At 53.5% G+C, this 15,317-nt stretch overlaps 1 protein-coding gene across 2 annotated transcripts; it reads right to left on the reverse strand.

Moving 5' to 3' along the window:
- Positions 1-840: 840 nt before the first annotated feature.
- Positions 841-14,936, reverse strand: LOC122393770 (ras suppressor protein 1-like). Of its 2 annotated transcripts, none has more exons than XM_043390129.1 (8): positions 14,820-14,936; positions 11,746-11,878; positions 4,733-4,904; positions 4,427-4,545; positions 3,891-3,973; positions 3,327-3,441; positions 2,820-2,952; positions 841-2,313 (listed from the first exon to the last, which is right to left on the reverse strand). In XM_043390129.1, the coding sequence occupies exons 2-8, from the start codon at positions 11,852-11,854 to the stop codon at positions 2,220-2,222; spliced, it is 825 nt and encodes a 274-aa protein (XP_043246064.1). In that variant the 5' UTR covers positions 11,855-11,878; positions 14,820-14,936; the 3' UTR covers positions 841-2,219. The 2 variants fall into 2 exon arrangements, with proteins under 2 accessions (XP_043246064.1, XP_043246063.1); XM_043390128.1 differs by lacking the exon at positions 14,820-14,936 and adding an exon at positions 12,280-12,302.
- Between the last annotated feature and the right edge of the window lie 381 nt (positions 14,937-15,317).

The following is a 15,317-nucleotide window of genomic DNA, read 5'->3' on the forward strand; positions in this document are numbered from 1 at the left end:
AACCCAGAATTGGGCTTATATAGCATGTAGAGTGACTGTATGTATGTATTGTACATGCTTCGAAACCTTGTGCTGGGCGATGGCATCTCTCGTCATAAACTAAATCAGGATTGCGCATAATCCATCGTCAAGATGTTACACGAGTGTCAGGTTCATGCAGCCTGAAGGAGCCAATTTGCATAGGTCAGGGTCAGGGTCAGATCAGTCAGGTAGGACATTCCCCCCCCCCAAAAAAAAAAATAATTTGGGATTAACGATATATGGCACGTGTTTATTGCGGTTTTCTTTGCGTTGTCATTTGAGGGCAGATTATATACTATTCGGCAAATGAGAGATCACAAAGTAATGTATGTACGACCAGGGTCAAGATATGATATACCTATCCTGCAAAAGGCGCAACAGAACCAAGTACCCGTAAAAGAAAACTAGTCGCACCTGTATCCCCTCTCGGTAAAACCAAACCTGCGACCGAAGTATGATCAAGTAACCTATTACGGCGGATATGAATTTGAAAGCGTTTTAATCGTTACAGCTTTCTCTGTTCACGGGCCACGACATTTATCAAAATGCCAAACAGGAGAATGCACCTCGGATAAATCGTCACCCTCAAGTTACAACTTACACCCGATCTAAGCACTTTCTGCAATGCAATGATTTATCGGTTGAGGGTTGTTACCACGTGGCTCAGGAGCTGAATTAAAGCTGGGAACAGGCGTAAAAACGTCACCCGCCATTTGGTGGACGGATGGAACAGCGGCTTCAAGAAGTAGTCGAAGCACGGACGGATGAACAAAGTATCCGTGACCAGAATAGGTACGCTACTGATCGTGGGAAACATAATTTGTTAGGTTTTAGTATATTCAAATTAAATTGTTATCATTTTTCCAGTCGTTGAACAGTTAAATACTACGTTAACAGAGAGCACGATATCAAAGGAAGACAAGCGTCAATACAGTCTCACATTCACAAGCAAAACAGCCATCGGAGGCACTCTACGTTTCCTTCGCTAAATAAGCCACTATCAAAGCATTAGCACCAAGCCAATAAGGCGAGAGCCGACGTCAAGCGCAGTTGACCGGGCCGACGGGGCAGCATCTGACTAAGACACATATACGACACCAGCGCAATAGGGCTACCTTTGGCAGCTAAAGAGAGCCCGCAGGGGCATATAGAATATGTCTAATGTCGGCCCGTGAATATAGTCGCAAATATACACAATAGGCCAGTCGCAAAAATCGCAAATTACCAAAGCCCGCGAACATCCACAACGTAAATTGTGTAGCAATTTTAAATCTGAAGATGAAAATGGTAACAAAATACTAAAATCAATAACACACGTCGGACAACTTGCAATACAAAAGCGAAAGCGTCTTCCGTGAGGCCGCTTCGCGTGTGGATAAGTTAATACTTTTACTGAAAACAGAGTCATTCTCGCCAGCACGCATTACGGCACTAACAGGCACTACGCGTACCACCCAGTAGCGGACTCCGGCGGTGCCGGGCCGCACTGCAGGCGCTCAATTGCATAGATGGTTAGTGATGGGCCAGCCGCGCTCTGACGGCTGCGCCCCCCCCCCCTCCCCCACCACGTGACCGGGGCGTGTCGTCACTGCCGGAGGGGCGCGCGGCTGCCCTCGGGCTGCCGGCCAGTGACCGTGAGGCGTGAGTCAGTCACCCATTCCCACTACACCTCAGGACTAGATTAGTGCGGTGACCTGTGGCCGGTGGGCACGATCCGGACTTCCTATCGGCACTGCGGGGATCGCGGTACAACTGGCCGGTTTAGTGACACGGCACTTCATCGCTGCCCGACCCTCCGTACCGAACTGATAGGAGAACGAACGCAGTGCGATGATACACGTCACACACCGACCAGCCACACGGTACAGAGGCCAGTACAGACGGAGAAAGAGAGACGGAAGACTGCTACTGTTACACACACATTATTCACACAGACGGACAAGCGTAGTCGGGGCGCCACAGTTGTAAATGTGATGGTGAGACTCGTTAATAAATACCTCCGACGGCTCGGCGGCAACGTCTCGTTACGCGCATTGATAAGACACACCGAGCAGCAGTTTACAGTGGGACCCCGGCCACTCTCTGCTGGGGTGTGGACCGCCCCGAGAGACCGCCTGTGGTCATACCGTCAGTTGGTGAGTGGGTTACCGTGCGGCGAAAGAGGCGGCTTCACGTCAACGTCGCTGTCCAGAGATGGTTCACTTCTCGAAGGTGAGCCGGGACACCTTACGGCTCTTGTCGGCCTTAGGCGGCGCCGGCTGCGCGCCAGCCGCGATGTGCCGCGAGTACAGACTGTGGGAGTGAGGGGACCTGTCGGTCAGAGGCCTCGTGCCATACAGATTCAGAGGATGATACCCGGTTAGCTATGGCGTAAGCCCCGCGGTACAGTCAGACCTGGCTAACATGTAACGACCCTACAACACCACGTCAGACACTACTAGAGGCTGCGGAGAACCAAATACCGTGGGCTAGACAGGTTTGCAGAACACCAGCAAATGCACATCCCAATTACAACCGACCATTTAGCTCAAAATACGATAAAGCTGGCGGAGCAACTGACACGAATGGATGATTCCAAGCGTCTTTTCCCCACGCTTCCAAAGTCATTCATTCATTCATTGGAGTTTACGGGCGCGTCGACTGCGGTGGTCATTTTGTGCCCATAACGCTGTACTGGTAAAGCGGATTCCCTTGCCGATAAGGGAGGTGCAGTGTGGGTGTTTTTGACGGCACTATGCGGCAAGTACGGACAGTGCACCCCCTGTCCTGCTACCGCCCCGTCCCCATTCGGTACTCACATGCGGTATGTGTCGGAGCGGATGTACTCGATCACGTGGCTGACACCGAGCTCCAGCTGATCGGCAATGGGCACCACCCACGGGTTGTCGTCCATACGCAGCACGCACTTACTGCCCGTGAGCTCCAGATTACCTGGCCGACGAGAACATGAAGGTGTCAGCGAGCAGGGACCAGCGGACTTTTCGATCAGTGGCGAGCGGGCAGACGTCCAGCACCCGCAGTCGAGAGCAGTCAGCCAATCAAGCGCCATCCGGACAAAAGCTCGCATCCGTCACAACACAGCCATCACACGCTGCCAGCTATATGCAGGCTCAACACGGATAGCCATTGTTCAGGTGACACAGCAGGTTCATTGTTCACCAATCTCTGGCGGCGGATGACAATGTTCAGAGCTCTCTGGCTGTAGAGGGCAGCACGCTCAGTCGCTCGCTCATCTCTGACAGAACGCTCACTGATCTCCAACGACACACTCGCCGATCTCTGGTGACAGGGAACTGAACGCTCACCTATTTCCGGCGGCAGCACGGTCAGCCGGTTGCCCTGGATGTGCAGCTCGCGCAGTCGGTTCAGCGAGCCCACCTCCTTGGGAATCTCCAGCAGATCGTTCTCCCTCAGCACCAGCTGACAGGAAGGAAAGAGTGTGGTCAGGTGGGCTGTGTACATGGGTACCAGGAAGTAAACATTTTGTACAAGAATCGAAGTTTTGGAAGAAATGAGGAGGGAAAAATGTTGGTAGGAAGAAGAGAACCAATACAAGAACGTTATCAGTAATCTATATGGTCACGACTCACGTCGAAGCTAACAAAATATGCATTAGCCTCAGCAGACAGATAGCTACCTACCTCCGTTTCTCATTCATGGCCTTAAAGCTCAGGTAAGAATGAGTTGGCACCCTATTGGCCAGACACCCTCCCCCTCCCTTCCCCAGGCTAAGGCGATCGGCCGAGGGGCCACCATACGCCACAAATTTTATGCCTGAGATACAGTGTTGTTAAAGCCCAGATCACCACCCCCGAGGGCAGCAAACTCTGACACGGCTATCCGAAACGCAGCACGGCGCCCTAACTCACGATCTGCAGGTTCTTCAGCAGCTTCACGTCAGGTGGCAGGTACTCGAGGTCGTTATCGCCCAGGAACAGCGCGCGCAGACTCTCTGTATGGGAGGAGAGAGCGTGAGTAACGGCGGTAGTAACGGGGGTACAAGCCTTCCCGATATCACGAACAGGAGAAGCCGGTGCGAATTATAATACAGCACTGGCCACAGTTCACCACAGAAAATATTTTATAAAAGACAGTAGACACTTCAAGGTTCAAGGCCCCGGCGAGGAGGGATCGCTGGCGCCCTCTACTCACGACCTAAGCGACATTCGTCGATGGACATAAAGAAATAGACACAACTCTGGGCGAGAAAATATTGAAATGAAACAGCGACGTCATGATAATGGAACGTCGGCCTTTATGAGTGCCAAAGCAGTGTTGACTATCCGCTTACCATGCGTTGAATTGCGCACAGTTCCCTCCCCTCCCCTCTCTTCCAGGGTCTAGTCGCCAGCGTAGTCGCCTGCTATCAAACCACAGACCCCAGGTTCAGGGCCAATCAGCTCACCGATCATGAAGAAGTTGCCTGGTAGGCTGTTCTCCGTGAGATTGTTGTAGGTGAGGTCGAGCACCTCCAGCACGGGGAAAGCTCCAAACCCGCGCGGCAGCGTGCTTAGCTTGTTCATCCTACAAAGCGAGGAAATTAGTGTGCTTTTCAGAAATTGCACTGAAATGAGAAGTGGTGCAAACGATATAACATTACAAGAGATTCTATTACCCGCATAGCTATCAGTTTCATTTCTGACGACAAAATTAAACGCAAGATCGTCATGTAGCATGACAGTCACGTGATGTCTGCGGCCGTTCAACCCACCCAAGATTCAAGATGCGCAGCTTGGGCAGCGACGACAGCGAGGTGGGCAGCTCTTCGATGTGGTTGTTGAAGAGGTTGAGGATCTCGAGGTTCTCCAGGTCGGCCAGACTAGGCGGAATCAGGCTGATCCTGTTGTGGCTCAGGCTGAGCCGAGTCAGGTTGGTCATGCGCACTGCGGACAATACCATCAGGTGTCATTGCACTGTCCCTGTTCATAAACTGCACAATTCATCACAAAGACGGCCGACCACCATCGCAGCAACAACACAGGAAGGAGCATTGTGCGTCACAGCAGTATCTTTCAAAAATAACTGTTTTAGTGAGTTCACTGTATTTATCGATGCAGCCAATGAGAAAAGAAAGGCACCGTTCCTAAAAAGTGTTTCTTCGAAACATGTCCCTCCGTTCCTACGAAACACGACTTCCGTCATTCGTTCCTCCATTGCTCTGTAGCTGCAGTGTAACCACAATATAACCATAACGTAACGTACACACAAAGTACCAAATAACTACACATGGCCTTTTCTCCAGTTACAACAGAAAAGAATGATACCATAAGATGTATTATGGTCTTCAGGTTTTAACAGCAGAATTGTTTAAGTTGACCTTTTAATGTCAAACATTTAACCTTTAGAAGGTTTAATTCACTTGACGCGTTTCGACGAGAGAAAAACGGAATGCCTGTAAAATCAATGTCATAAAGCTTTGTGTAAGAAGTTTTTTGCCAAAAATAACTTTGCCATCATAAAATCAACATCGACTAGGCATTTCTTGCCCTCCTTTGGAGACACACTATAGACCTGAGGTCACATCTGAGAGAACAACAATGAAAAGGCTTTAAAAGTGAAAAAGCTCGAAAAGACTGTGTCGGCGGTTGCTGTGGTATCGAATGTGACTGTAGTGTGTGAGTCAGGCATTGCAGCGTGCCCGGTGAGCCCGCCGCGGCGTCGGCGAACAATGGGGCCGGGTCGTCTTCTTCACTTGACACCCGCCGCTGAGTGATGGCCGCCGCCGCGACGGGCTGGTGTGGGGTGAGTGTGCCGGCCAGCCAGTCCTGCTCTGGCTGGCCGGCCGTGCAGTCCATATATACAGTCTACACGTGGTTGTTCCCGTTTTACTTTCTACAAGCTATTTCGGCCTTACACCAGAGCGAAGACGTCATGACGACGACAGCTTCCGCGTCAGAGACGGTGCTGACATCAGTGACAGGGCCGGTGATGTCAGTCACCTGGCCGGCAGCAGCGGCGGCTGCCAGTCACCTCAGCAGTAGCGGCGCCCCCAGCCAGTCGCCTGGCCGTCAGCGGCCGGCAGCCCCAGTCGTTTTGCCGCCATTACCCTTCGACGTCCGCCTAATCCCCGAGTATGACGGCAGCACCGACGTCGTGGAGTGGTTTGGCCGGACTGAGATGCTGTGTCGGCTGCGTGGTGTGCCGGTGGAGTCAGTGCTGCCGCTGCGGCTCTCGGGCGGTGCGTTCGCTGTTTGGTCACAGCTGCCCGCCCACAGCCAGTCCTCGCTGGTGGCCGTCCGCGGCGCACTGTATGCAGCCTTCGCCCTTGACCAGCACGCAGCGTACGAAGCCTTCTCAGCACGGCGGCTGAGGCCGGGGGAGTCAGCTGACGTGTTTCTGGCCGACCTGCGGCGGTTGGCGGCCCTGTTCGGCGGACTGCCAGAGCGCGCGCTGACCTGCGCGTTCGTCGCAGGGCTGCCGGACGACGTCCGCCAGACCATTCGCGCCGGCTCCAAGGCTGAAGGACTGGACCTGACTACCATCGTGGTTCGCGCTCGAGCCATTCTCAGCAGTGAGCGAGTCTCAGCGGCGGCGGTGCAACAACGGGTCGTGGCACCGTCCCCCGACCAGCGTCCTGCCTCGCCGCGTAGTCGGCCTCGGCGCCCTCCGCGCCGCATGCGCTGCTGGGCTTGCGGGGAGCTCGGTCACATCGCGGCGAGGTGCCAGCAGCGATCGGGAAACGGAACCGGGGAGGACGGGTCAGCACCGCCGTCCTCTCCTGCGCAGCACTGAGCGGTGCGCTGCCCATCACGCGGCTGAGGGTGGAAGGCCGCGAGTGCAGCGTCCTGATTGACACCGGCAGCACAGAGAACATCATTTACGCTCCCCTCTGTACGCAGTGGAGACCGCGGCAGGTGCGCGTGACCACCATCAGTGGGGGTCAGCTGGAGTGCTGCGGTGTTGGCGCCGTGGTCGTGGAGGCGCCGACGGGCCACCGCGGCACACTCGAGACAGTGGTGGTGGAGAAGCGGCCTCTGGGAGTGGATATGGTCCTCGGGATCGCAGGCGTCTCTGCACTGGGTGGCGTGACCGTGCTCTCCCCATCTGAGGTCCGCTTTTGTGGAGCGGTGTGCAGTGAGCCACTGGGCGTGGATGCGCCGGACTTCCGTGTGTGCTTTGACTCGGCGGAGCGGAGATGGACCGTGGCCTGGAAATGGCGTGACGGCGAAGGTCCCGAGTGCCTGACGAACACTGTCGCCCAATATACAGTGCCGTCAGCCGCACGCCGTGAATATGACGCGGAATTGGACGCATGGATCGCACAGGGCTGGCTAGTGCCGTACGATGAGGACCGCCATGGGGCGGCGAAGGGGCTGGTGCCGCTGATGGCTGTGCAGCAGAGCAACAAGGCCAAAGTGCGCCCGGTAATGGATTACCGCGAGCTGAACGGTTTTGTATCGGCTCACACAGCCGATGCTGATGTGTGTGCGGATCAGCTCCGGAAGTGGCGCCGTCATGGCGCAAACGTGGCGGTGATAGACCTAAAGCGCGCCTACCTGCAAGTGCATGTAGAGGAGCGGCTCTGGCCGTACCAGACTGTGATGGTTCGAGGCCAGAGGTTCTGCCTGACACGCTTAGGTTTTGGCCTTAATACAGCCCCTCAGATAATGAAGACCGTTGTGAGGTCCGTGCTGGAGCAGGACCCGGACGTACAGCGTGCCGTCCTTCCGTATGTGGACGATCTTCTGGTAAACGAAGACGTGCTGAGCGCAGACAGTGTGGTGGCGCACTTCGAGAAGTTCGGGCTGAACTGTAAGCCCCCAGAGCGGGCAGCCAGCGGAGCTCGGCTGCTGGGCCTGCGCGTCCAGGCAGAGGGCGGCAAACTGCAGTGGACTCGGGACAACGCGGTGGGAGCGCCGCCGGCACCTGTCACGCGCCGTGCCGTGTTCTCGTGGTGTGGGCGGCTGGTGGCACACCTGCCCGTGTGTGGATGGCTCAGGCCTGCGGTGGCCTGGCTCAAACGACGTGTGAACCAGATGACTCGGGCGTGGGATGACGTCACCGATGACGCAGCGCTGCGTGCTCAGCTGGACTATGTTGCAGGCCGCTTGAATGGTGACGACCCAGCCCGCGGCACGTGGTGCGTTGAGGGTGACGCCATGGCTGTTTGGACGGACGCCAGCTCCCTGGCCACCGGAGTCGTGCTGGAGTCAGCGGACGGTGACGTCATCGAGGACGCGTGCTGGCTAAGACATAATGAGGCCACGCACATCAACATGGCCGAGCTGGACGCCGCCATCCGAGGCGTCAACCTGGCTGTCGCCTGGGGAGCGCGGACAATCGATCTCCGCACCGACTCGGCCACTGTTCATCGCTGGCTTGATGACGCCATCAGCGGCCGCGCGCGCCTCAGAACAAAGGCGCACGGTGAGCTGTTGATTCGGCGACGTGTGGGGATCATCTGTCAGCTGGTCGGTGAGCTGCGGCTACGACTGTCGGTGACGCTCGTGCGGTCGGCTGAGAACCGAGCTGACGCACTGACGCGAGTCCCCAAAGACTGGCTTCGTAACGTGAGTGTGACTCGAGAGTGCGAGTCTCCATCGCCCGGAGTCAGTGCGGCGGTCGTCTCCGAGCCGCCGCCTCTGGCCGGTGCCGCCGCTGGGCGTGCCGACGGCGGTACGGCGGACGAGCTCCTTGCAGCCGTGTGCCAGTCACACGATCGGGCCGGCCACCCCGGTGTCCGTCGGACATTGTACTTTGCCCGCCGTGATGTGTCGCGTGACGTCACCCGGGCTATGGCTCGTGCGGTGGTGGAGAACTGTGGCGCGTGCCGCTCGATTGACCCGGCCCCGGTGCGGTGGAGACATGGCTCGCTCGGCGTGTCTGTCCCGTGGCAGCGCATATCCATCGACGTCACCCATCACCGCGGACAGAACTACCTCACCGTCATTGACTGTGGGCCATCGCGCTTCTGCGTATGGCGCTCGCTGCGTCGCGCCAACGCCATCGAGATTGTTGGCCACCTAGAGCAGCTATTTCTCGAGCGCGGAGCCCCTGAGGAGATCCTGACAGACAATGACACGGTGTTCCGTGGCCGTCATATGGCTGTGCTCGCGGCGCGGTGGAGAGTGGCTCTCAGATTCCGAGCTGTCCACGAGCCAGGCGGTAATGGTGTGGTGGAGCGGTGCCATCGGACAATCAAAGTCATCGCCGCGAGGCGCCAGTGTACCGTGGCCGAAGCGGTTCACATTTACAACGTGACCCCGCGCGATGGAGTGACAGCAGAGTCCGCCCCGGCATCCGGGGTGTACCAGTACACCGTGCGGGATTGTATTCGGTCCGCGCCGTCTGACGCCGCTGAAGCTAGCGAGCGGCACTCACTCGTGTCTGACGACCGGTGTCGTGTTAGGCCGCCGCTATCTGACGCCACGGAGGCTGTGGGGTCACCCCCACTTGTATCTGACGGGGCGCGTCTCAGAGTGGGGGACAGGGTGTGGGTGCGCCGACGTGGGACACGCTGCACAGATATGTCACGGCGTGGGACGGTGACGGGCTTGGTGTCGCGACAGGTAGTCGAGGTCGATGGGGTCCCATGGCACGTCAGAAACGTTCGTCACCGATGTGAGCGGCAGGACAGCGACGGGGACAGTGACAGTGTCGATGACGGCGACGGGGACAGTGACAGTGTCGATGCCGGGCCGCCATTGTACGTGGACTGTCACTGGGAGGCAACCGAGGACGGCGCTGACGCGGTTGTAGACAATGGAACGACCGTGCGTGCTGTGCCTGAGACACTGCAGCACGCCACGGAGCAGACGAGGACTGAGCCCCCTGCAGCCGAGCCGGCTGTGGCTGAGCCTCCTGCAGCCGAGCCGGCTCAGGTCGAGCCGGTGCTGCTGCGGCGGAGCGCCCGCCTGCAGAGTCGGATGGTCCGTTAGTGGTGCGTACTGCAGTGTGGTCCACTGGAAATGTACTAGTATGATTCTTGAGTATCAGGTGGGAGTGTGTCGGCGGTTGCTGTGGTATCGAATGTGACTGTAGTGTGTGAGTCAGGCATTGCAGCGTGCCCGGTGAGCCCGCCGCGGCGTCGGCGAACAATGGGGCCGGGTCGTCTTCTTCACTTGACACCCGCCGCTGAGTGATGGCCGCCGCCGCGACGGGCTGGTGTGGGGTGAGTGTGCCGGCCAGCCAGTCCTGCTCTGGCTGGCCGGCCGTGCAGTCCATATATACAGGGTGGACCAAAAAGGATGGAAACATTTTGAACTCGCATAAAATATGTGTTATTGCATGCAGGTGACTGAAAATGATACCAAACGAGAGAACATTTCGTGGAAATTCATAATGACATCTTTCTCATCTGCTTTCTCTCGTTTTCAGTCTCTCACAGCAAATGTTCGAAGAGGCCACCTTTGCGAGACAGGCAAAGAGCGGCCCGCCTGGCTGCTGACGCGATAGCCCGTTGACACATGCCCTCTGGTATGACTCGCACAGCCTTGGTGATCGCTCTCTTCAGATAACAGAGGCCTACATAACCTTCCTTGTAGACCTGGCCCTTGAGATGACTCCACAGGAAAGGAATCCATAGGTCAGATGAGAAGACAGACAGGCCAGTTCCACTTCGCTTCGAGGATGGGAGCGACAACACCGTGGCTGACTACCAAAAGCGCTACCAAGCGACGCTAAAGAAGTTGTTGAAGTGAGCCCAAACGAAGTATGGCAGTCTCATGGACCTCATGTGGTTCCAGCCAGACGGTGCGCCTCCTCACATCGCGAAACAACGCTCAAGTGGAGCGAGAACCACTTTGGTGACCGGCTGATATCCCGCAGTGCCTGTCGGAACTGGCCTGTCTGATCACCTGACCTGACCCCGATGGATTTTTTCCTGTGGGGTCATCTCAAGGCCAAGTCTACAAGGAAGGTTCTAAAGGCATCTGTTACCTGAAGAGAGTGATCACCAAGGCTGTGCGAGCCAAACCAGAGGACATGTGTCATCGGGCTATCGCGTCAGCAGCCAGGCTCTTTGCCTGTCTCGCAAAAGTGGCCTCTTCGAACATTTGCTGTGGGAGACTGAAAACGAGAGAAAGCAGATGAGAGATATGTCATTATGAATTTCCACGAAATATACTCTCGTTTGGTATCATTTTCAGTCACCTGCATGCAATAACACATATTTTATGCGAGTTCAAAATGTTTCCATCCTTTTTGGTCCACCCTGTACAGTCTACACGTGGTTGTTCCCGTTTTACTTTCTACAAAGACTTTAAAGAGTCATCAATTGCACAGTTCCTTGACTCTGTAGCTCCACTGGTTCACGAGTTCTCAGCACCAATTGTTCCAAAGGTTTTGCAATCTGCCATATGGGAAATTTGAACTGAGATGATCTCCAATGACCGCAAAATTGCCCTGAATGAAAAACGATGTGCATTGCTTTGAAAGCACTCATTTAGAGCTATCAATCACTTTTCTGTATCTTTCTACCTTCATTAGTTTTCAGACAAATTGATGCGTGAAAAAAGGACCTCACAACTCCTTGACTCCCTCCAGTCACCACGCCACAAATTTTCCCGATTTTGGCAATTTTTCACAAATTGACTGATAACTTGGTAACAGGAAGAGCTACAGATCCACGGAGAAGCGCATTTGATAGCTCTTTTAAAGCTCTTTCTTAACAATTTTCCCAGATTTAACCTAGGGCTGACGATTCAGCATCCAGTTATCCAGACGGCAAAAAATCTCCAAATGCTGTCATTCTTTAAAAACGATCAGTACTCAAGAACAACTCACATAAGTTTGGTATCTGCTCCAGAGACTCAATCTTCATGTCCACCAGATCAAGCTCCGGGTTTCCTGTTTCTCGTGCCTCCTCCGTCACTTTCTTGATCTTGGATGACATGGTTGAAGTGATGACAAGGAGGTGCTGAAAAAGATGTAGGCATTGAAATACGCTACAAACATAACAAGCATGAGAGCTAAGCTGATGAGCAACTCATCATCTAAAAACATAGAATTGATGATTAATTTTAGGGTCTTAAGCTGGTCTTAGAATTGTAAGATTTCCTCTTATCATGCACCTAAGCAGAAGTTCCAACTTGTTTTATAAGCTTAGTCCAAACATTTTAAAAGGAAGGATTCACAAAGACAGAGCCCCTGCTAAGCAAAGCTTGTTGCGTTTGCCCTGCCCGCTACCTTCTGATCGTGCAATTCCTGGTCTGTGGCAGAATTTAGACCCCAAACGTTAACACATAGAGATAGCTGCATACGGGTGATCTCCCTCACCGACTCCAGCTGGGTTGGGCCACCCATCAACCACGACCATACCCATCAGGACTCAGGAGGCTCATATACATTGAGCGGCAAGCGCCCTTCACACTTCCAACCCGGGCCTTCGTAACTGGAACGTCTGCTCCCGACTCAACTCGATTCCGATCGACTCAAATCGATTCCGATCGACTCAAACAGACTCAGAACGACTCAGACAGACTCAAGCAGACTCAGACCGATTCAGATCGACTCAGACCGACTCAAATAGACTCAGGACGACTCAAAGTGACTCATAACGACTCAATCGACCCAAATCGTTCCGATCGACTCGGACAGACTCAGAACGACTCAGACAGACTCAGGCAGATTCAGACCGATTCAGATAGACTCAGACCGACTCAGACTCAGACTCAGAACGACTCAACCGACTTAAATCGTTCCTATTTGAGTCGATCAGATTCAGACCGATTCAGATTGACTCAGACCGACTCAGATAGACTCAGACTCAGAACGACTCAACCGACTCAAATCGTACCGATCGACTCAGGTCTCGGACAGACTCAGAACGACTCAGAACGACAGACCGCAGCAGACACAAACCAAATCAGGCAGACTCGAACCGACTCAGGCAGACTCAGACCGATTCAGATCGACTCATACCGACTCAGATAGACTCAGAACGACTCAAATTGACTCAGACCGACTCAACCGACTCAAATCGATTCCGATCGACTCAGACAGACTCAAAATGACTCAGAGAGACTCAGGCAGACTCAAACCGACTCAGGCAGACTCAGACCGGTTCAGATCGACTCAGACCGACTCAGATAGACTCAGAACGACTCAAACTGACTCAGACAGACTCAGAACAACTCAGACAGACTCAGAACGACTCAGACAGACTCCAGCAGACTCAAACCGACTCAGGCACACTCAAACTGACGCAACCGACTCAAACCGGTTCAGGTCTGATGATTCAGGTCAAAAAGATGGGTCTGTCTGAGTCGGTCTAAATCGGTTTGAGTCGGTTGAGTAGGTTTGAGTCTGACTGAGTCTGTCTGAATCGTTCTGAGTCTGTCTGAGTCGATCGGAATCGATTTGAGTCGGTTAATTCGGTCTGAGTCAGTTTGAGTCGTTCTGAGTCGGACTGAGTCGATATGAATCGGTTTGAATCGATCGAGTCATTTTGAGTCTGCCCGAGTCTGTCTGAGTCGTTCCGAGTCTGTCTGAGTCGTCCGGAATCGATTTGAGTCGGGTGAGTCGGTCTGAGTCAGTTTGAGTCATTCTGAGTCAATCTGAGTCGGTCTGAGTTGATCTGAATTGGTTTGAGTCGGTCGAGTCAGTTTGAGTTTGTCTGAATCGGTTTGAGTCGTTCTTAGTCTGTCAGAGTCGATCGGAATCGATTTGAGTCGGTTGAGTTAGTTTGGGTCATTCTGAGTCGGTCTGAGTCGATCTGAATCGGTCTGAGTCTGTCTGAGTCGGTTTGAGTCCGCTTGAGTCTGTCTGAGTCATTCTGAGTCTGTTTGAGTCGATTGGAATCGATTCGAGTCGGTCTGAGTCAGTTTGAGTCGTTCTGAGTCGATCTGAATCGGTCTGAGTCTGCCTGAGTCTGTCTGAGTCGATCGGTATCAATTTGAGTCGATCAGAATCGAATTGAGTCCGTTGAGTTGGTCTGAGTCAGTCTGAGTTAGTTTGAGTTGGTCTGGGTCGATCTGAATCAATTTGAGTCGGTCGAGTCACTTTGAGTCTGCCTGAGTCGGTCTGAGTCTTTAGTCTCAGACCTCAGTCGATATTGATAGCGTGGTACGCTATCTTCTCTTACCCAGTGACGTCACAGCATGCTTTCGCTTGGCACGGCGGGCTAATACAGGAAACCTTAACGTTGAACAAAAACACTACCGGTGACGCCAGGGTTACCAATACCGTCCAACACTTTAGGTACCTACTGAACTACAGGACTGGCAAGTGGCAGGTCAATGTAGGGTCAGCTAAGTTATACCAAAACATTGAATGGACATTGGAGTTGGACAGAGATCTTGATTTGTCAGTAACAAAGCATGAGATCAGAGATGTCTGTATGAAACTATGATCTGGAAATGTTCCGTTTGGTTCCAACTTACATCTGATTCTGATCCACTCAGTAGCAGATCCAGGGGAGGGCAATTACAATTAGGACCAGGCATTGCCCTTCCCAAACGGCATACTTTTAGCATTACACCTATATACAGTGCATGGAAAAACACTAATTGCTGTGTTTTGCCCTTCCCAAAACTCGGAGCTCAAGATAGATCTGCCAGTTGCAGTGACTCCACTAGCCCGACTAGGCATGTTCTGAAGCAAAACTGGCCCAGCCATGATAGAAGAAAATGCAGAGAAATAAATGTGCACAATTAGGGTATATCTTCTAGGAGAAAACTGCTGAGAAAGGGAGATGTTATATTTATAAGGATTAATTAAAAGGCAGCAGACTGACGCTGAGTCTGAGTCACCTGCGCATTGCGTGCATTTTACACTGAGAATTCGTGCAGTGAAGGTAACAAAACATCAAATTAGATAGTAAAGGATGGTAAATAAAACATTTAAGACCACAAACTCACCCAAAACTGATACACAACAGCAAAAAACAATTTTATTTAGAACAAAACACACGCGCCCTCGCGCTCTAGACACTAGCATACAAGGCGTACAAGGCTACCAAAAATCAACAATCGACCAGCGTCTGCGAGATGTGATATATTCAATGACGTCATAAGATCTTTGCTCGAATTTTACGCATGCCCTTGCGCATGCCTATCAAGTGGAGGCTGGTGGGGGTTGGGTGGGGGTGGGTGGGCATGGGTACTACGACAGCTTATTTTATGAAGGAGCGTGGCGTGAACAATGAAGTTTTTGTAGTTTGATCACTGGCCTACCTTTCTTCCTCAGTCCACTCCCTGCACGTTACAAGCGAAATCGTGCTTATTTCCTTCCCTATTACCCTTGCTGAGAGCCTTCGAATGTCGGTGAAGCGGACAGCGAAATGTGGCATATGGCCTTGATGCTGGTGTGCTTTGTACGCTATAACGCAACCAATGTCACTCTCAATGACACTGGTC

The sequence above is a fragment of the Amphibalanus amphitrite genome, unplaced genomic scaffold (genome assembly GCF_019059575.1).
Source record: "Amphibalanus amphitrite isolate SeventyFive unplaced genomic scaffold, NRLGWU_Aamphi_draft 000553F_arrow, whole genome shotgun sequence".
NCBI classification, from domain to species: Eukaryota; Metazoa; Arthropoda; class Thecostraca; order Balanomorpha; family Balanidae; genus Amphibalanus; species Amphibalanus amphitrite.